General features: G+C 40.6%; 1 protein-coding gene across 1 annotated transcript; it reads left to right on the forward strand.

Annotated features, from left to right (window-relative positions):
• Positions 1–797: 797 nt before the first annotated feature.
• Positions 798–21,297, forward strand: PDGFRL (platelet derived growth factor receptor like). The gene is made up of 6 exons (XM_027676527.1): positions 798–889; positions 6,877–7,165; positions 14,201–14,352; positions 15,669–15,962; positions 16,255–16,394; positions 20,635–21,297. Exons 1-6 carry the CDS (start codon positions 826–828, stop codon positions 20,821–20,823), a joined length of 1,128 nt encoding a protein of 375 aa, XP_027532328.1. The 5' UTR covers positions 798–825; the 3' UTR covers positions 20,824–21,297.
• Positions 21,298–21,899: the final 602 nt, after the last annotated feature.

Genomic DNA, 21,899 nt, shown 5'->3' on the forward strand with positions numbered 1-21,899 from the left:
CTTCCAGTCCAGAGTCTTCACCTTCCCTTGTATCTACCTTTGTGGCCCCTCCAGTCATATTTTTTGCTCCCTTCTCCTCCAAGGAAATCCTCAAATTTCAAGAAGCGGTTTTTGACAGCCCAGTGTGGGCATAAACATACACGCTGCAAATGTCAAGCTTATCACGTTATCTCTTAGCAGTGAAGAGATGCCTACACCTTCTCAGTGTGCTTCACACAGGCATCCATGAAAACTGTCACGGACTATGGAGCCCCAAATAGGAACACAGATACTTCCTCTGTTTTCCACTGTGAGGCAGCTTTTCCTGAGCTACTGGGAATCTCTTTGCTGTGGCTGGTATGAGTGCAATAGTTTGACTTAAAACGTACTCTTGCTGTCTTAGGCCAGCGCTGTTCTGTGCCCGACGTGCACCCGCAGGGTCACCTGTGGCACCACCTGTACAGCCCTCGCTGCCCCGCTCCCCTCTCCCGACCAAGCTACGGGTCCGAAGGCAGCCAAGAGCTTTGCACCTGTGCAGAGCCACGCGTGGCGAAGGGCGGCTGTCACCGCCGAGCCGCTGCGAGCAGTGACGCTCTACAGGTGCTCCCGAGGTCGAGCGTGTCTAGGGTGCAGCTCTGCTCAGAACATGGGGTTCTCAGCGAAGAAGGCCGGGTGCTCGCGGGATCGGCCCCCCAGGCAGCACAGTGCCGACCGCCCGTCCAGCAGCGAGAGCCGCGGGAGCGCCGGCCCCTCCCGGCCCCTCCCGGCCCCTCCCCGCCGAGGCGCCCGGGGCCCGGCCCCGCGGCCGCGCCCGCCCCTCAGCGCAGCGCCCCGGCCGCTCCCGCCATGCGGGTCTGGGTGCTCCTCAGCCTTCTGCCGCTGCTGCTGCTGCAGGAAACGCTGCCACACGGTGAGCCCCCGCCCCGCCGCGTCCCCACACCTTGCGAGTCGTATCGGGCTCTCCTTTTTCCAGTCGTCCCCCCGCGCCGACTGTCCCCGGGACAGGACCGGGAGCCATCTCAGGGGCGGTGGCGGACAGCGGTCCGCCCGCGCTTTCTGCCCAAAGTGTGGGTTTGGAGAGAGGCGTTTGCGGCAGCCCCGGCTGTCCCCGCCGCCCGCTCCCTCCGGGTCCGCGTTTAAATCGCGCTTCGGTCCCGTGCGGCGCCGGGAAGGGACAGCCCTGGGCGAGGGACAGTGCTGGACGTCCCTCCAGCACTGATTTGAAAAACAAACACAAAAGGTTTCGTGCACGGTTGTTCATTTGTAGAGAGCACCGAACTTTTCTCATAATCATGTTTCAGGTTGTGATGAAGTCTTGGTGGGGAGAGGTAAGTGCTTGACTGGGAAGGGACATTCACAACGAGTGCTTGACTTACGTAGACGTTAACTAGGCAAAAGAGATGCTGTTTCTTTCTTGAAAAATGTGAATAAACTTCTTAATACTTATCTAGAAGAAACAACAACAGAAAAATTCCATTGTTTTCTACCGCGGAAGGGCTGCCGTAGCCCGTGGAAGGATTTGTAGAGAAATGGGGAGGCTCTGAGGTGCGCGGGGAAAGGCAGAGAAGCAGTTACCACAAGTGGTTCAGGAGGTCATAAGGAAAAAAATTCTTGTAAGAACATAAAAAATCCTCCACCCTGGGAACTGTTAAGCACTGAAAGGGGAGATGTAGAGTCTCCAGCATTTGGGAAAGTTGCAGTTCAACTGGACAAGGCTCAGAGCAGCTGAACAGAGATGGGAAGGGACCTGCAGAAAGCCCTTTCCAGCCCAGTTTTTCTCATGACTACGTGCTAAGGCATTGCACTCTGGACCAGAGTGCTGTGGGAGTGAATTTCTGCTGAAAGATCTAGTCCAGGGGTGTGCACCACCACATCAAAAAAAGTGTTTTCTGTTTGAGAAATAGGCAATAAAAACGCAGAATAAGAAAGGACTTGAACTTGGGCAGAAGATTTCCCAAGTCTGTGTTTTCCTCAGTTTATACTGAGGTTTGACTGGGTGCTTCACTCTGTCAGAAAGTAAACCAGCACATATAATAACAATTTTTTGTCTAAAGGAAGAGGTAGAGGTCCTAATCTAGACATTTTAACTTCAAAATAGGCTTTGTAATTTCGCTTATATTACTTTATGAACAATGAAATATGTCCCTCCAGATTGTGTGAGTGTTTGGATGATTAACTTTTCATTTGAAATATGACAAATAGAGATGTGTCCAAGCTACTGTTCTGTTACATTAGTTGTGATCACAGATACACTTTCTTCCCTCTTATCATAATCCTGGTGGTTAGGAATTAGACTTTATGGTAACTTTACACTTGATTTTGTTCCAAGGAAGAATTCATCAGTCTTAATGAGAGGTTTTTTGATCTCTAATGGTGCCAAGGTGTAGCACAGGACCTGCCTTGTGGAATAGGTATGTCTAGTGGACAATGAACACAATCTCTTTGTACTTGTGGGAGACCTTGCTCACCCTCTGCTTCTGAAGTTCTCTGGCTGGACACTTGAAGATCAGGGGCCAGTGCAATGTGCGTGTGGATATAGGTGATGTCTCAAATGAAAAATGGATGCTCTTTAGGATTATATAACTAACACCCATTTTGGAATTGTTCTTTGTAACATTTGTGAGAACAAGGGGCAGACAAACATTAAAAGGTAGAATGGGACAATGCTGTGAACCAGGAGCAAAAGTGCCGCATGGTGTATTTCCGTGAGTTACCAGTGCTTAATCTCCTACTCTGACATGATGAGTTCTAGGGACCCTGAATGTATTATTGCAGAGGAAATTAGTACAGTGCCTCTTAGAACTGACAGGAGCCGATCAGAGGTAGAAACGAGGCATTTTCTCAATATTTTTCTAAGTCTTAATTTTATTATCTTTTTTAGTAAGAAGTGTTGTTGCTGGATTAAAACGGTGAGGGCTCTGTGCATAAATCTAGTGAAATGGTAAAATATCCCAAAATGGCGTATTCATGTACTTGCATAAATGGGCTAGTTGAGTTTGTTCCCTTTCTTGGGAAAATCTTGCAGATTGGGCAAGGAAATGGAGGAATCTTGGTGGTGGTTTCTGTGTTCTTGGAGGGATTTGATTGTGTGTCTTCTTTAACTGTAGCAGTTAATTTGGTTATCTGGCATACAGATACTTATTTGAGTGATGACAGAAGGCAGGATTGTGAGGTGCAGAAGTGGTGGTGTCAGTAGATATCTGGGCAGGCTTATAAGGGAGTGTTGTGGAGGAGCCTGGCCTCAGCTTGCTTGGAAACTCACCTCCGTGGGAGGTGCAGCAGAGAACTAGGTTTTCTGTGTAGAAAGATAAAAGCTCCTCTGATGGTGTTTCCTGAAATGCCCCTGCAGGGCGTATCCTGCAGGGAAATGCAAGGTCAGACAGACAAGGATCTCACTGTGCAGCTGGGAGTGTGGTATGGGAGGAAAGTGTTCAGACTCACTGGTAACTACAGAAGCACGGAACAGAGGGAGCTTGTGCGGAGAGAAAAAACTTCATCTAGACAAAATCAAAACCAGGCTTCTGGCACTTAAAATTGAAAAGCTTTCGTAGGGAAGTCTTTAACAGTTTCTTAAAGGCAGAGTATCAGATGTGGCACACAGTGTGGGATGAAGCATTTCCATTGGGTGAGGTTGCAACATCCATGTGCCTTTGAAATAGTGTCAGGATTGAGGTTGGCAGAAAGTAGTGGAAATGGCAAAGAGTAGTTTGACCAAATAGTCCTATATCAATAGGGTTTGATGAAAAAAAAAAAGGAAAAAAAATGGCTGAACCAGAGCTTATGTTCTTCCACAGACAAAATTGGAATGTTAGACAAGGAACTGGAATGTCCAGTTTGAAATGGAATCCTCATCCAAAAGGCTTATCAGGCCTGTTGGTGGGACCTTCTAGTACTAGGGCACAATGCTGTCATAAAATTCCACTAAGATGGAATAACTCAACCCAAAGGAGAAGTGTTGAAGAAATATTTAGTGTTAAGTCTGATTCCTGGTGGGTTTTGTCAGTAAAAGTCATCTGGACTGAAATACTCGTCCTGTGGAGAACAAACAACCTGATAACTGACCACCCAATGTGTAATGATGCCTCTGTTAAGGAAAATCAGAGGGTCAGCAAGGGCTGGATAGAAAAGCAAAAGGAAGAATTACTTTCCCTAATGTAGTTTGGATCACACACGTTGGGGTGTGATGCAGAGTGCAATTGTTTAGATGCCATAAATGATGATGACTTAGAGCTGCTACTTGAAGAGGCCCTGAGAAAAGCAGCAATTCTTGAGTTGATCCGGAGTAGTATTCAGGTAATTGGATTCAGATGTTACTGTAGAACAGCCAGACTGTAGTTTTAATATTCTTGCAGGAATAATAAAAGCCAAAGAAATGACTGATGCATTTAATTTTGGAAGGGGGAATTGCATAAGACGAGAAGGCTCCTGAACTCGCATATGGGTTAAATATAAAAATCAGAATAAAGCAGACAAAAAGAGTTTGAGAAACAGCTTACAAAAGGGATAAACCCGGCCATAAATCCTTTTCTTCTTCTGATGTACTAGGGTGGGGTATAGAGAGGTGGCCACAGAATTTGTAGGGCTGGTAGGAATGGGGAATAAGAAAGAACACCTGTAGAAAGTAAAACTTAAAAACTGAATTATTTGTGTGCACCCATGTTCACTATGGAGGTGCTTAGGAAGGTTTCATTGGAAAATGGTGACATGATAAGCATAGCAGAAACTTTCAGTGCAGTATCCTACCAAGCACTGTAATTGCAGACTCTGGGACAGAATCCTTCTCTATGGCGAGAATCATTAGAGATGTCTCATTAATATGCCAAAAGAATCAGCTTTAGAGAAAATCAGCAACATAAACAGTGTTTGAGTGCCATGATTTTATGATATACTCAATTTTGAAAGACTGGGCAGTGAAAATTGTACTTGAAATTTTGTGTTGATAGATGCTACATAACACAAATGATTCTAACTTCATATACACATTGATGGGTTTCTACTTAGGTATTTCTAACAAATAATTCCTACTTAGGACAGTGTAACTGAAGTTACACTTGATTATTCTAGAGAAGGTCAGCTCCTAATATTGCTCATCTTGAAAAGTAATGAGCTGTTTATACAGGAAGGAAGACACCCTTAGTATGTACAACTGTGGTTTGACTATGTCTTGAACCTGGTGTACAGTCTGCTTTTGTGTTCTTTGTGTTATGCAAATGTGGTGTAACTGAACCTGTTGTAAGATGCATATCCTTTACAAGGAATAATTAAATAGAGTAGGACATGTCAGTCTGGAAAGGATATGTTTCAAAAACACTCAAGTTTTGTAAAAGTACAAGTGCCTCAGAGAATGTTGTTGGAGAAACAATGAATATTTATTCATTTAATACAAAAACTAGGAGGCATCTAATATTTATGTTTAGTTTGTGATTTTGAAAATTGACCAGACAAATCAATGAAGGAAAACATCCAAGGACAATAAAATACAAAAATACAAAATAATAATAACAACCAAGGACAATGAAATGATGACAACTGTGGTTCACAGATCCCTTGACCTAAGGGTTCTTGGAAGCTTGGGAGACTAGTATCAAAGGAGCAGAGATGGTTGCCCTGTTCTCTGGTTGGCATCTGACACTAGGTGGTCAGTGCAAATAATTTTGACCTGACCCACTGTATCCTTTCTAATGTAATGCAGGAAAGAAGTGCTGCAGTGTCCTGGACTTTAAATTTGTGCTCACAAGGCTCTGTGCCATTTAAAAGAGACATGTTGTATATCAGCCTGGATTTAGAGGAGTGGAAGGTTGAAGCAGTGCAAGGTGTCCAACTGGGGTTTGAGGAATGTCACGAGAGCCAACAGTGGCAGGAGTCTGGAGGTCCTGCTGCTCATACTGGCAGCCAGTACCATTTTTAGTTCGTGCTAACTGAGTATATATTGCAGGGCTGTTTTTAATTCCAGAGGGAGCTTGTTAATTGATTTGTACAATGAAATACCTGAACATTTCCGTGTGGAAAACAAGAATTAGCTGTCAGGTGCAATTAGTGGAGTTTCTGGTGTCTGGGGACACCAGAGTTTTAGGCTCATCTTGCAAAAGAGCTGTACTTCCTGATGTCGCTTAAAGTGGGGATAATTTGGTTTTTATTGAATTATTTATTTATTTTTAAATTTGAGACACCTCACTTTTTCTTTGTTTTCTTTGTTTCTAAAGGCAGCTGGGCATCCCTGTTGTATCTTGGAGGTGATGCAATCTCTTACTGTTTGTATCTAAGTTCTATTTTCAGCTGCACTGTCAAATAAATGGCTGTTACGGAGAAGTGATGACTTAAATACTCCCTTCAAGTGACTCTAGTATCATTTGCATTTCACAGTACTTACTATAAAAGAAGAAAACTGCATCACTAACAGTATTTTATAAATTGTCACAAAGTTCCATCCTTGCCAGTTTTTCTTCATGTGTCCCCTATGGTAGCATGGTGTGTGAAAAGGCAATGCAGAATTGATGAGTGTGCGACATAAAAGACAGAGAGCTTGTGTAGCCTTGTGTACAGCATGGCAGTGCCATGGGGTAGAAATGACAGAAGTAAATGGAGATAGAAATGCTATATTTCTTTTCCTTACCACTTCTGAAGTTTTCATACCTTACATATTTGTCTGTTTATGTAACTATAGGTATAGATTTTCCACATGTTGTTGAAAGCTCTTTTTTTTCCCCAGGAAAATGGGTCATGGCAGAGACTTCAAAAACTTATGAAAATATACTCTTACTAAGTTTTATGAATCTTTTCTAGGAAGAACAAAACTTCAGTTATTCTCTGTGATAATAAGGAAGATTTTTTTTTGCAAAAAGACTATATAACTTTTTTCTAATCGGTAACATTGTCTTCTTTTCTTTATTTTACAAGTTATTGGACAGCCTGCGAAGAGTAAGCGTCCAAAAGAACATGGGGAAAACAAGGTTTTTAACAAAAAAGTAAAACCCAAAACTTCCAAAATGAAGGAGAGAGAATCTGCTGACTCCTCTTTGAAGTCCCAGTCCATACTGACACAGGTGATGGATAAAGGTCGTATCCAGAAACTGGCTGCCACTTTAAGTCTGTCTGCAGGACAAAGCATAGAACTGCGATGTAAGGGGAGTAATGTTACTTGGAACTACCCTTCATATTTAGACACCTTTAAAGACTTCAGACTCAGGTAAGCTATTTTTCTTTTTTTGGAGGAAAAAAAAACATCCAGAACTTTTCTTTTCCCTACGAGTTTCAGCACCATCGGGGGTTTTATTTGTTTACATTTTTACAATTAAGATATTCTATCCAATGGTTTTTAATGTCAACGAAAAAGGATGAGCGACTTTTAGTTGTCACTAATTACTGCCCTGTGATTTGCACTGTGGAGTAGTCTTGCAGCACATTAAGTGTATTTCCTTCAGATGAGTCTAAAATAAAGATGGTGTTCAGCAGGACACGGGGACAACAGGGAACCAAGTTAGGGTTGGTCTGAAGTAAAACTCTCAAAATGTGTGAGTGTGAATATCAGGTGCTCACTACCAGCCTACTCTGGTGCTCTGCAGAGACTTGCTCCTGGTAGGCTGTAATGGTTGCTAGTGTGGCTACCACCCGAGACACTAAGATTAATTTCCTGAAGAGACTCAAACCCACCCTCCCTTAACTAGCAAAAAATACACCAGCCTCCATGCTAGGAAGAAAGTGAGAGGTAGTCATTACTTTTTCAGTCAAAGTTGCCTTTGTGTGGAAAAGGGAATTGCAGGGTTTGTGGTGTGGCAGAGTTTAATGCTGAGTATAATCACCTTGAGTTTAGTAAAGCTTTTTATTTCATCTAGTGACATCATAATGAAAACTACATAAGTAGTTGTTACCACAGGAAGAGGAACTTAGGACTCTTCCTTTCTCTGCCCCACCAGCTGAGTGTCCTGTTGCTCCAAACATCTTTTCTAAAACCCCATATATTTGTGTGCCTTCCCAGTTTTTGAGGATAGTACACATAGCTAAATGTAGATTAAATGTAATAATTTTGTTCTGTATTTGAGAGAAGAGGAGCATATAAGGAGCTTAAGGATGTCTTCCACATGCATTTTTTTGCCTTGAGTTGTGTTTGTTTTCACTGGCTGTTTTATGGAGATTTACATGAGGAGACAGTGAAGCATTGTGAACGATACCCTAAGAAAGAGCTGCAAGGAGCTTTTTTTGGATTATTCGGTGAGAGACACAGTTATGAGCGAAGGTATCAGCTGCTATTGTCCTTTTATTCCTTAATTAAGTACAAGTGTATATGTTCTCTGTAAATAACTCAGGTTATCTAAATCTCAGTGATGCATTTCACTTATTTACTGATGTGATGCTACCTTTAAATCATTCCCAGTTAATTAATTTTTCAGATATATTCTTCTCCTTTCCACTTCTCTTTTCGAAGTGGAGTGTTGAAGAGTTATACGCTGTGATCTCTAGGATATCCTCCTGAAATTCACGAAGCAGTTCTTCTCTGTGCATTTATTTGCTTGTCCCTTGCTGTAGAGCTCAAGAACTACACTGGCTGAGTGCAAGGCTTCTATCACAGCAGCAAGCCTGTTCTTGCTACAGGGTTATCACAGCAATACCTCTCAAAGGATCTTGTGGCCAATTTAAACTGCTACTGCTTATTCTTTGGCAAGAAATGCTGTTCTGTCTGGATTTATTTCAGTAGGTGGCGTTTGTCAGCCGCAGTACAGACCTGGCCTCCCAGCAAGCCAGAGCTGTATGTGCGAATCAACAGGGAGCGTGTGTATACTTGGTGGTTGTCGTTCCCAAGTGTATCTTATGTTTTGTGCACTTGCAAATAAGTTGGTGGCATGGTTTGGTTCTGTAGACCTCCAGGTCATGTTATCTGGGTATCAGCATCTGGCATTGAAGAAGGTGGGGCACATATTCAGATTTTTTGGAGAGGAATCTGAATGCTTCTTCATTATTTATTTGACTGTCTGTTCCTCTCCTGCAAAATTAAATGTTTTCAATTGATGCACATGGAAGAAAGTGCAAGAATTTAAGATAATTTAGGGAAAAACAAAGATACGAATTTCCTGATTGTGCAGTTTTCTGTTTTTCAGTTTGAAGTAGTTTGCGATTCTGTTGCCTCAGCAATTTATCTTTCTGCTCCCACTCAAGTTTACAGTATTTGTAATATTTTAGCCATACATCAAAAGTTAATAATGTCACACAAAATAAATGCTATAAAACATTTTGGCTGGGTGGATATGAATTGGCTAAGGCATATATTTAAGGATTTTGTATTGAAAAATGATGATCGTTGCTTTAAAAATTATTTTGAATTTCAAGTTGTTGAAGCAGTAAGGCTGCGTTAGACTGAATCAACAATTTTGAATGCAAGTGGAAGATCCTAAAATTAACTAGAGAAATTGAAAACATGGATTAGTAGCAGATTTAAGAGTCACAGAATGGTAGTAATTTATGGAGACATTGACCACATAATCCTATGCAGTTATATTTGCCATCACAATTTTATCAGGACTTTGGTAAGTATCTCAAGTTCTTTGCTGTAGTGCTCATAGATGCATATGAAACAAAATCTGCTTTATAGAATGTGAAATTTGAAATTTATGTTCTGCGGTTTTAGAAAGCATTGATTTAACTGGAAATACCATAGGGGTACCTGTTATTTAGTTAGCTCCGTTGGCAGTGTTTGTAAGTTAGCTGGCAGCAGAAAAAGTTAACAATTACTATCATCTTTGAAAGGGAGCTTAGATCTTCCTCATGGCATATGCAAGACCATGCACCAACCACCAACTGCAATAGGTAAATTTTTAAATGTTATTAATATATTACCTCCGTTATTTTAAAACAAAACTATGAATGTAGGACAAAGGGGGGAAATCAGAAAAATAATTATCAAATAACCTACAGCAAAAATTGGTTAATCATCTAGATAGGTGTATGTCCAGTATCTTTTAACATTTTTTGAGTACTTAAATACCAAGTATAAGGTAATCCCTTCGTTACCAGTTAGTGAATGAGGTGTGGGGTGAAGCCCAAGCTAATTAACTGGGCTGGGCTTTTTTACCTTGGATTACCATGCAGGTCTTGCTGGAGGTGGGGCAGTGGTGCAAACCAGAATTGATGGCAGCAGCAAGGCAAAGTGATAGGGTTATGAGGAGGTAATGGAAAATGAAGAAAGAGTGGCTTGGCATGCCGGATGAAAAATGAGGAGGAGTGACAATGGTGATGAGATCCATGCAATTGCTGGGGACTAATGACTACAATTCTTTCATTCATTTGCACATCCCTATAGCAACAGAACAGGCACCCAGTTCCTGTTTTTTCTTTAAATAGTAGGACGGATGTACAAATTCAACTGATCTGGCATTTTGGTTTGCAACTAGTTAAATTTAGCATCCTTGTAATATATTTCATATAGGTGGTTGCAAAAATAAGTAGAGATAAAAGCCAGATGTTTTGCCTCCATCCCATGCTTAGCACATTTTTAACTCACCCATATGGTAAGGAGAATACAGCAACCTGGAGGGTTGCTTTTCTAAGAAGGAAGATTATAATGAGAGAAGCCATTTCTCTAGTGGCTATACTTTTTTTGAATTTGTCTTTGTAGCTATACTTTACAACCTGGTAAGTAAAATATTTTTGCTTGCTGTACTAGTGTCTCAGTTTTTAATAGGTCTGGAGCTGTTAACAGATGCTAAAATTGCCATATCCGGGGGAGGGAAAGATGCAGAGTGAAAGGAGGAGGAGGACTCTTTGGCTGTTTCTTGTTGAGATAGAGGAGAAATTCTGCCTTTCCACTATTCTAATTGGAGTAAATAACAGTGCACACTGAAATGATTTACTTAGCTTTAGAGACTGTAGCACGCAATACAACTCTGGGGAGAGAGCTAGAATCATGCAAACGTGGTGCTTGGGTTAAGGATACACACTAGCTTGCTTCAGGACTACCTTACATTATCTGTAATGCTCTCTTGCTTTGTATAGCATAAATACACTTTTTGTCTGAAAATCTTGTGTACTGGCTGAACTGGCCAAAAATATTGGTGGTGTTAATGGTCAAAGGTAGGTCATGCATCTCCAGAATGGAAGGGCTGGAATGCTGTTTTGTAAGACTGTACATAACAAATTAATGACTGTAGGCTCACCCAGAAACTGGATCTACAATGCATGAAAGTGATGAAAGAAAAAAATAAGGGCAAGCACATTTTCCTTTTCCTGTGCTTTATAGCAAAAAGGCAGTCTAACTTTACACAATCTCTGCTCTGCCTGACCTGGATCATGGGTCTCTCACTTGGTGAAGACCAGCTGTATTTATCAGAGAACTTAATCTGATAAGTAAACTCCCACGAAATGGAACTGCTCTAATGGGGGAAGCTGGGGCAAAGAGCTGGACGTACATCACATGTATATTCTTGTAAGCAGAGTGCGTCTGGACAGGAGAGCTCTCAAAAATACTGAGGAAACTGAATGTTGTAGAGGGCAAAGTTACACTGCTTTCAGTGAATGCAGGCTCCTGCTGGCCTAGTGGGACGTCGGCTGTGCTCATGTGTATAACTGAATTTCATTTTGCTGCTTGTGCTTTGAAGTCTGAAAGCTAGGGTTGGGGTTTTTGTGTAAAACAGTAAGATGTTATGTTCTTCTCCTAGTGAGCGTGTGTTTGAGATAAGCTCTCTTTTGTCAGTATGAATGCAACTGCTTTAGAGGAGTTTGTTAGATGTTGTTTGAGTGATGCTGTGTATACTGTCTTTTTATATCTTTTTTTTGGACTAGTTTTCTACTTTCTTTAAACAATATTGGAATGTTTGTATATACAACATTTTTACTTTGTGATATCTACAGCACAGCAAAGTTTTGGCTTTTGAATCAGATTTCCTTGCATCTAAAATACTAATGAAATAAAAGTTATTCTGGAAATATTGGTCAGCTGCAGGATTTACCATTTGTAATTTACTTTATATGGCCTGTTTTGTCTGCTTAATATGGTCGTGTCACAAGTTTCAACATTTCCACTCTCAGTTGCCAGGTTTTGTTAGTGCATGTTTGTGGATGACTACCTTGCTAGGCTATTTCCATTGATTACTGGATAGCTCGTTTTCACCTAAGCAGAACACAGTGTACAATAATTAATTAACTATGACCTTATTTTTCTGTCTGTTGGGATTTTGAGCTATAGTTCAGGGTCTGCAATAACAAAAGGAGGCAAAAATGTTCTGGCATAAAGCTTTCTCTGTAATGTTGACATTTAGTACTCCACACTTGCAAAACATTTTATGCTGATGTAGTCATATAGCCTATGAAATGTGAACTGTGAAACTAAATAATAATAATACAGACTAGGACATGTTTTGGATTTCTCTCTTTTTCCTGTTGGGTATGTTATACAGCAGGATCTCTTGCAGAAATAGCAATCTCTCAAAACTTATCCAAAAACACCAGATAATTTATAATGTAAGTAGTGTATGTATTAAAAATGAAAATGCTACTGCACCATAATTACGTGATTACATAATTACATGATTCCAAGCAGTGAAATCAGACAAGGCCGTGTAGGACAAGCACATGACCCTGTAGGAAACATGATTTGTCTGTTTCTTTAGGCAGGCCTCAAAAATGCCCTGTGGTGGACCTGTGTAGTAATGGGGTCTGAAGGCTTTAATGGAAAAGATAATTTTCAGCTCTGTTTGGGATGTGTATTTAGTCTGCTTTTAATTTCAGCAGCAAGTCTACAGTGCTGCTGTTACTCAGTGATGAGGTGTTTTAGAGGATAAGAATTTCTTCAAAGCATGCTCATCCCAAAAATAAATGATTCTGTCTTACAGAATAACTGTCACATTAATAAGAAGAAATAAGAGGATAATAAATATTAAGAGAATCCACAGATAAATGAATATGAGAGCTGTTCAGATATTATGCAAGCTGTGTATTTGTCTAAATCCAATTTGAAACAGTAAAAAGAAGTTAGTTATGAAATGCCTAAAATTGGAAAAATCACTCCTGACTTGCTTAGAAAAGAAATGACCTTGTAACTTGATGTCTTGCAAAGGAAAGAGGGAACCCTTCATGTTCTGGATGTACTACCATGAAAGGCAGGTGACTGGAGAGAATGTTTTTTAAGGGTCAGAGCAGCAGTGGAATGCATCAGTACTGCCACATGGCTGTGCTGACAGGGTTTCCTGAGAACTGGTTCTGTTGGGACATTGCTTTTGCTATCCATCAAAAGTCAACACAGCAGACTGCCAACTATAACACCATCTGTCTGCAAGAAAGAGCCAGGAAAGCAAACCTTGAAATATAAAAAAAACCCCAAGATGAGGCTGTAGCTGCTGTATTTCATAGATAGGACCTTTGACCCTTATAAACATTGGCAGTATCTACACATATATATACTACATATTTATAAATAGTTGTACATTTAAAAATGTCAGTCCAGTGAGAGATATACCTGGGAAATTCAAGAGAAAGAGAAAAAAGCAAATGAAGTCTGAAATAATCACACAGACCGAATTTTGTGTAGTTACATGATGGCACTGCCAGAACCCATCTAGCACTTCTCAGGGTCGTGCTCTGAAATAGCTGAGGGGTGATGATGAAACTCCAGTGAGAGGATGCCAGTGAGGTGGCTTAGGGAAGAGGAGTAGGTGGTGCAAAATGACTTACTTGCAGTACAAATCCAAGCTGAGATAGAAGTTCTTAAATGATGGTGTTTGTAAGTGGAAACTTGGACCAGTGTGTTAAAGATTGGTAAAGCGTTCAGCCTGAAAGCAGGCATAAATCATTAAACAAATTCTTATTAAAGTACTTGCTGTTTACTTCTCATGAATTATCTTTGTTAGATGTATTGAAGCAGTGCTACCGTTAATGGTATTAAAAAAGCACTGAGATGCATGCAGGTTGACTTTTAGCATGAAAAAAGGGCTATATGTGGACAAACAGACATAAAACATACAGTCACAGCCCATTTAAAAAATGGGGACTGAAAAGAATCCAAAAGTTAAATTACAAGACAAAAACACTTGCGAGCTCTTGTGTGTAGTTAAAATCATTAAAACTACTCATGTAAACAGGTCTCAGAGGGAGCAAAAGGGGAAGTTGCAACAGAGCTTTGAAAGGTAGGTCAGTTGCAGAGTAGGAATATAAAATCAAAAGTAGAACTGAACTGACAGAAATGTATAAGGAGATACATCTGTGGTTGTCTGTGCCTTTTGTTTTTATTTCTCTGCAGTATAAAGCAGCTTGAAAGGTATGGTCAGCTGATCCTTACAAACTCCACTGCAGCAGACACAGGTGAATACAGCTGCTGGCTTCAGCTGTGCAATGGTAACAAATGTAGGAAGGATGTGACTAAAACAGGCTCAACGTACATCTTTTTCACAGGTAATTAACTCCTGGGGGATTATTAGTGAAAATATATTTGCTAGTAAGACAGAAAAAAAGCTACAGCAGCGATTTCACTGTCAAGATTTTACTTCCACTATTTTCATCTTTTTTTAGTGGATGTTAAGGAAGACAGTGCTGGTGAGCAGAAAATACTTGCTTAGTATGATTTATTGGGTCCATTTTCCCTGTGGATTATGCAAAACATATACCCAAAGTAATGTATAATGCAATGCAAAGCAAACACCTTTGAAAATAGTAACAGACTTTCAGAGGAGCGTCTATAAAATGAATATAAAAATGTTTAACTTTTGAAAATGGGTCTCAATAAAGAAAATACATCTGTGCAGAAGATTCATTTTGTCATGGCATTCCGATGACTCCTGCCCCGCCACTTTTTTCCAGTTACCTGCACTGGCTTAAAAGTCTTGACCTCACTGACCTTGATAGGGCCACAACTTCTCCCAGGAGTCTATATAGCACATTGAGAGACAAAACACTCTTTAAGTACATGTGTTGTCCCACAGAGCTTGTGCACAGTTTACTGCTACTTGATACAACAGAGCTGAAATCAAATTGTGAATTTGATCTTCTTATGGAAATCATTTTGGATGTAAAACAACCTTCAATCCCAAGTAGAACCAAAGTATTGTTGGCTAGAAAACATTTTAGTACAAAATGTTAAGATAGGATTGTTTGCCATACATTTTGGAGCTACATTAGACCATGAGACTGTGCAGAATTATGAGAACTGCCTAATGTTTTTGGGACACATTCCTTTAGAAATTTTGGAATAAACTTTTCAGTCAAGTTATTATATAAATGCTCATGCTAGAAAGAAATTTCATCTTTATATTTCTAAGAATCATGCAAATTATGGAAATACTCCTTAACTGTCATTCTAAAAGCACTGAATATTTCATCTGCTTAGAGCAATAAATCAAACAGTTTGCCTAAAAGCATACATATAAAAAGTCTGTAGCTCCAAAGAGTATCTTTTCCTAGTAGTCCTTATCTTGCCAGGGGTGATGGGATTCAGATAAGTATTTGCAAACTTATTAAAAGGAATTCCAAAGCTTTTCTTAAGATTAAAAAAGTCTGAAGATATAGTAAAGAATACTTTGTTTTTCTTTTTGGTTTAATGTTTTTAATGCAAGCTGTGATTTTTCCTTTTGTGGGTGCATATTAAAAATTAAGCCAAAACGATTTGCTTTAAATGTTGCTCATAGCTATTTTCTCTTGTTGCATGTACTTTGTTTTCTTTCTGTTAAACCAAGAAGTAAATACTTTTTAACTATATCAACTCTTCTGCACAGACAAAGAGGAACTTTTTGTACCTACTCCCAGTTATTTTGAGATTGTCTACCTGAACCCAGATAAACCTGCAGTCATCCCATGCCGTGTTACTACTCCTTCAGCAAAAGTAACTCTACACAGGGAATTTCCAGCAGAAGAAATTGAAACAGATGGAACTGATCTTATTTATGATGCAAAAAAGGGTTTTGTCTACCAGCACCCTACTTCTGATCATAAGGGCATTGTCTACTGCAAAGCAGAGTCACAGGGAGCACCTCAGATTTCCATCAAATATCACCTACTGTATGTGGAAGGTAAAATGCAGTTTTCTATATGCTTAAACTGACTCTTTTGCTGATGTGGCTAAGAAAACAATTTAAAAAAAAGTAAAATAAGTAATGTAATCAGATTTTTAACACCTTGAACAAAAGTATATGTGATAAAACATTGTAGGTTTAAATTCCAGCAATTTCCCAGTGTAGTTGCAGGTATAAAACACTTACCTGTTGCATTAAGCAAACTGAGTCAAAAATTAACTCTCAGTTTTGCCAGTGTATTTAACTTTAGAAGCTAATTTTCTTTTTCCAAGCACTGTCTTTCTCTCAGTTCCCAAGGGCCCACCCTCAACCACAATTGCGGTGTCATCCAATAGAGCTGAAGTCGGTGACAGTGTTCAGGTGATCTGCACAGTCCTTGGGGAGCCAGATGTAGATGTGAACTTCAGGTGGCAGTACCCAGGGCAAGAGGTAAGAGATGTATGCCCTGCTGGAAATGGTTTGTTCTTCATAAAGGCAAGACTTTGCATGCAGTCAGCATCTAGATTTGGAGTAAAAATTCTTTCAGGTTGTGGTGTCTGCCTCTTGCATAAAAGCTGAGGCGTGCTGGCAGGAGGAGGCAGCATATCCCTTTTGAACTTCAGCCCATCTTTCCCTGCAAATCTAGGAGCAGCACAGGGATGAAGCTGGAGAGCATGTTAGCAAAAATCGAGTTCAGCAAAGCTCACTCCTCCCTCAGGTTTCCATTCCAGAGACACTTGGCCTCTGGCAGCATTTCCAAAGAAAGCCTCAGACAGGGTCAAAGCCAGCTAGTGTCAGGAGGCTGTTCTAGGGCAAGCCACAAAGCCTCATTGATGCCTCTGCATTTGATATCCCTTCCTTCTCTGTGGCTGGGGCACATGAATCATCCCAGCACAGAATTTTTAAGCTTAATTGTTGCCCACATCCAGAAGGAGAATCTGCTTCTGCCCAGCCTCATCTGAAAGAATCCACTGGAAACACAGAGTGAATCTGACATCTCTTTTCTTGCAATAAGATGTATCTGACTAGCAACGCTGATGGTCCCCCTTCTTTTCCCTCTAACCACCCCAACCAGTTACAGTAGGGGCTTGATTCTTAATTAGCCTCATCCCTCCTGCTGTTTATCCTAAACAGGCTAGGAGCAAAGAAAGGACTGCTGGAAGATGGAACCCTTTGCCATGGGAAAGGGATCCTCTATGACCGAAGGGTTGGCATTGTATTCTGTTTCCAACCCTCTTGGTTCTGGGTTGTTAAAGGACAATGCAGAGCTTGATAATAAGGTACTTTGTCTCTCGATGCAGCATAGAAGTATTTTAATAGCAGAGACAATGGTTTAAGTGAGTGATTGGAGTTCAGTGTTTACTAGGCTTGAGGAAATTCAAATCTAAGGCTCCAGAAGTTTGCAGTGGCCATTAAGATAGAGGCTGTAGTGCTCTGCTGTCATGGTAAGGTGTGTGCCTCTGCAGGGGGAAAACCAGAGAGCAAGTGAGCACGAAAGGGATTTGAACAGCTGGTGAGGGCACTGGGCATGTAGAACTAGGTCCTTGCTTAGATGTTAATTTGTTCTTTCACTTTCCCCGCTCCCCCTCCACCCTTCTTTCCCCCCCAACTCCAACCTCATGATGCTTGTCCTACATTTTCCTGCCAAGACTGTTGAAGTCTGAGAGTTTGTGAGCAATTATCAACTTCTCCTTCCTGCCCTGTCCAAGCTGTAGGTGATCTAAAGAGTAAATACTAGATAGAGCACTGGAAGAGTTTGGCAGAATTCCTGTTTCTGGTGTCCATTTGAATTTAGGAAGGAAAGGAGCAGATGTCAAAATGAGCAGAGAAACTTGCAGCTGTCTGTGAAGTAAAAAGCAAAATGTTAAGGAAAACAGACGTGCTTCAAAGTTTGGGGAGCTGCAGAGCAATGCTGTTTTTTTGGTTAAAGGCCTGATGTCTTTGGTTAAAGGCCCAATGCATTACTTTGAGGGGGATACATCAACAAATGGCAGTGTTCTCTATCCTTCAGGGTGGTGCTTTAACTCTGACAGTTGTATAACGATTTACTCTGCTGGGTGGGGAAGAGAAGAAGTGCCTGTGCTTGGTCACATTAGCTTTGTTGATTGATATGGTTTTCCATTTTTTTGTCTTGTGGGGTCTTTTTTGGGTTTTTTGTATTCAGCTTCCCTTGATATCTGTTTAATGGACTGTAGTAACTGTCTATACAAACCCCATCATTTTTGTCTTTTGTAACTAACTGTAATTACGAAGCACAATTGAAGGAATTAAAATCCTACACTCAGCCTGGACTTCAAAAACTCTGTATCTCCTTAGTGTCCACCCCTTGCTACTTCTGCATCTTTTACAGCCCGATGGCTGCCCCAAGCGTGGTTGCTGGCTGTTCTTGGCCCAGGTGCTTCCAGTGGTCTTACAGCTCCTCATGCACACTGGCATGTGCACTACACCTTTATGCCTTTATGCCTCTGTAGCACTGATGGAAGATAAACAGCTAAACACATGCAAATGAACTCCCTTGTTTGCTGTGGATGCTGCAGCTGCAGTGCAGGGCACATGCACTATCAGAGGACTACACCCTCTCACTGCACCTACCTACTGGGGTGAGAGAGAGACTTTGGCCTGTATCTGCCCTGGAAAGGGCTGATGTGCTTATTATCCACTGGAGTAAACAGTCTCAGCTCCAGCTGTGCCTGGGGACAGGGAGGGAAGAGTTGTGTTGGATGTCTGCCCCGGCAAAGTGATCAAGTAAATGTCAGAGTAGAAGCACTGTATGCTTTTTGGGAGAGAAAGTATTCACATTCTGCAAAGAAAAAAGGTGGGGGTGGAGGGAGAAGATAGAGGATCATCAGTGATGCTGGCCAGATAGACCTTTTATGCAAGAAAAAGGATTGACAAGGTTCTAAGATTAACTGGATGATTTTTCATTCATGTTGCTGCTTTCAGTGCAGGAAGCTCAGTGATAGTTTTGTTCACCACCACTACCCCACCCAGCAGCTGGGCTGTCACCTACTGCTTGATTCCTGAGCAGAAGCAGCACTTTAATCCATGCTTGTTCCCAGGTACATTGCATTAGGGAGACCATCATTTCATCTCCGTATTCACTAACCTCTCCCTCTTTTTTTTCCCCACTCAGTTATTTTTTGTTCTTATTTTTCCCTTAGTTTTTCCACCCTCTGACAATTGCATTTGCTCATTCACCTGTTGTAAATGCATACAGATCCACTCCTTAATCTGATTCCATGAAACAGGCTTCAAAGCAGAAGGCAATTAGTATGAGAAAAACTGGGGTAGCAGGAGCCCAACCAGGCAAACAGCATCCGCTTTACATGGCCTTTACCTTCACTTTCAGTAGGGTCAAGGAAGTTCTACTTATTATATTTAGAGAACTAACTTAGGCTTGAATTAAGTGTGCAGTAGTACGTGATTGTAGGTAGCACTTGATTTTCAGGCTGGGAACTGGAAGCAGTGCTCTGCTAAGTGGCTCGATTACTTTTAAAGGTTTAAGAATTACTATATGAGATTTACAGCTATCAAGATTTTTTTTTTTAAAGCTGGTAATGCCTGCCACTTCTAGGCATTGCCTGACTCCACTGTGACTCATCCCTAAGCTTCAAAAAGACTGGCAGCTGCCTTTGTATGGTCATTTTGCAAGCGAGATTGTAGCTTTGGCTCTAGATACATGTATAACTTACCTTTTTGCTACTATTAGCTTGAGCCTTGTAGCATTCATATTGGTAAATGGTTAATCCATCTATTTTACAAAGCAAGAGGAGATGGTTTCCAAGCAGAAACCTCTCTCTTAGTTTTATCCCAGTTACTGATATAGCAGAAGCCAGTGTGCTTAAAGCTGTTGATGAGCAGCTGATGGATTTTGGAAGGAAAGAGACTGCTATAGTCTATCTTTGGGCCAGTTTCTCTTATCCAGTCCTTTGTGACCTTCTGAGGTGCCAGGGAGTGTGACCTCATAAACAGTCCATCAGAGAATTGTCTTACAAAAGGGAGGGTAAAGAAAAAGCCTGTTATAACAAAAAAGTCAAAAAGCATCTTTCTATCCAAACACTGATTTTTGTGTTTTGGCTTTGAAGTTACATACACATTTGGAAACCAGAACGTAAGGATTAATTTAGAAGTATTTGGGAATGTTACTATTTGTTTGTATGTTATCTAATACAGGGTTTCTAAAACTAGAGGAGGAATTAGTTTTCAACATGTGCTTGGTCAACCAACTTATGGCACTGCTGCCTCCTTTTTGAGACACTGAAAGTCTGAAAATGAGCTCACACATCCATCCTGACACGTCCCCCAAGCTACGTGATCTATTTGATCAGGTACCCAAATGCAGCCTTAGTAAGTGGCCTAAAACTGAGCTCACTCAGAGGCTCCAGGCAGAGCTTTGTCAGCCCATCACTGATCTAAAGATACACAGTACTTGTGCTTAGAGTGGAAGAGCCATTGTATTACCTTTATTTGGCATAACTTATTGGTACATCAATATTTAATGCAGGAATGTTGCTGCAACTGCCAGACCTTCAGTTTCCTCACTTAGGGCTGACTTAGATATAGGCTCCTGCTATCCAACCTCTTGCATCAGGGTTTGGTGGGGTGGTGTTGCTAAGTACACTTTGGAGAATCACATTTTGTGTGGGTGGGTTGTTGTTGTTGTTGTTTTCTTTTTTTCTCTTTTAAACAGTCTGAGAGGCCTGTGATTATCCAAAACTTCTGGAGATTGATAAACAGAGGAGCTGGACATACTACAAGAATCTCAAAGAGTGTTCTTCTTGTTGAGGATTTTGAAGCCAAAGATGCTGGAAACTACATTTGTATAGCTCAGAACCTACAAGGAGAAACAACAGTAGCTACTAAAGTTGAACTAAATTGATAGGAAAGACTTCTGGATCTGGACTGAACTGTATGTTATTTGACATTATAGCCATTAATTTTCTTTATGAATGTTTAAATGAAGCTTCTCTCTCACTGTTTCTTTTTATATGTCAACACATTCCATATTCACTAGCTTGACAGGCCACAACAGAGTTCACTATGCCCAGCAGTAGTTAGTTGTGAGTTAATGAAACTACTATGAAGCATTGAAGTTTAAGCCTGAACACGCATAGGGCGTGTTGTATTTAGGAATGGGCGCTCTTGGGCTTTCCTTTATATATGGGCTTTTCCCTCAGACTCTTGCATAAGGTCAGCCTGCTGTGTGGTGCGTGCAATTTTAATAATGAGAGTACTGTACATGTTTAAAACAACAACAAAAAACAAACAAAAAAACCCTTGATACAAAACTAACCAATAGCAGATGTTTATTTTGCAAGAAAAATTAAATTTCTGAACATTATAAAAACATAAATATGTGTGTGTGCGCTCATTTCATATATGTGTAAAGACATAAACACACAAAAATTTCACTCCTGGTAAAGATAAATATCCTCTAGCACCTAGATCAGTATCTCAAGAGACCTGTAAGCAGTCAGGTGTGCTGTATTTTCCTTATGTTGTTGCATTCCTACAACCTTAAAATAAGTAGCTTACTTAGTAGTTCACTCCTCAACAGATGTATAGTATTATGCTTAGTAAATTATGTAGTGAATTATGGTTGCTGAAGGTAAAACTTGCATTTATACATATATATTATCATTACAGAAGAAAAAAAAGCAAATGTAACATTAGAATAATGTTCAATTATACAGCAGAATTTCTTCTTAGGTTCATAAGTTCAACTGGATTGTATTGATTTACTTAGGAGAGGAGGAAAGATGTTTCATTTACACAGAATTATACCTGGATAAATAAGCCACTGCCTTTAGTAACTAATGCAAGGAAAGAGACATGCCAGAGGAAGAGGTAAGAACTTGGTAACAACATTTTTTGATATTTTGGCAATGCTTTTTCTTCCTAGCCTCGAGAACCAAGTTTATGTAAGCTAGAACTTCCAATACAAATCTACTTCTC

This window comes from Neopelma chrysocephalum, unplaced genomic scaffold, assembly GCF_003984885.1.
Source record: "Neopelma chrysocephalum unplaced genomic scaffold, ASM398488v2 Primary Assembly neopelma1_42, whole genome shotgun sequence".
NCBI lineage: Eukaryota > Metazoa > Chordata > Aves > Passeriformes > Pipridae > Neopelma > Neopelma chrysocephalum.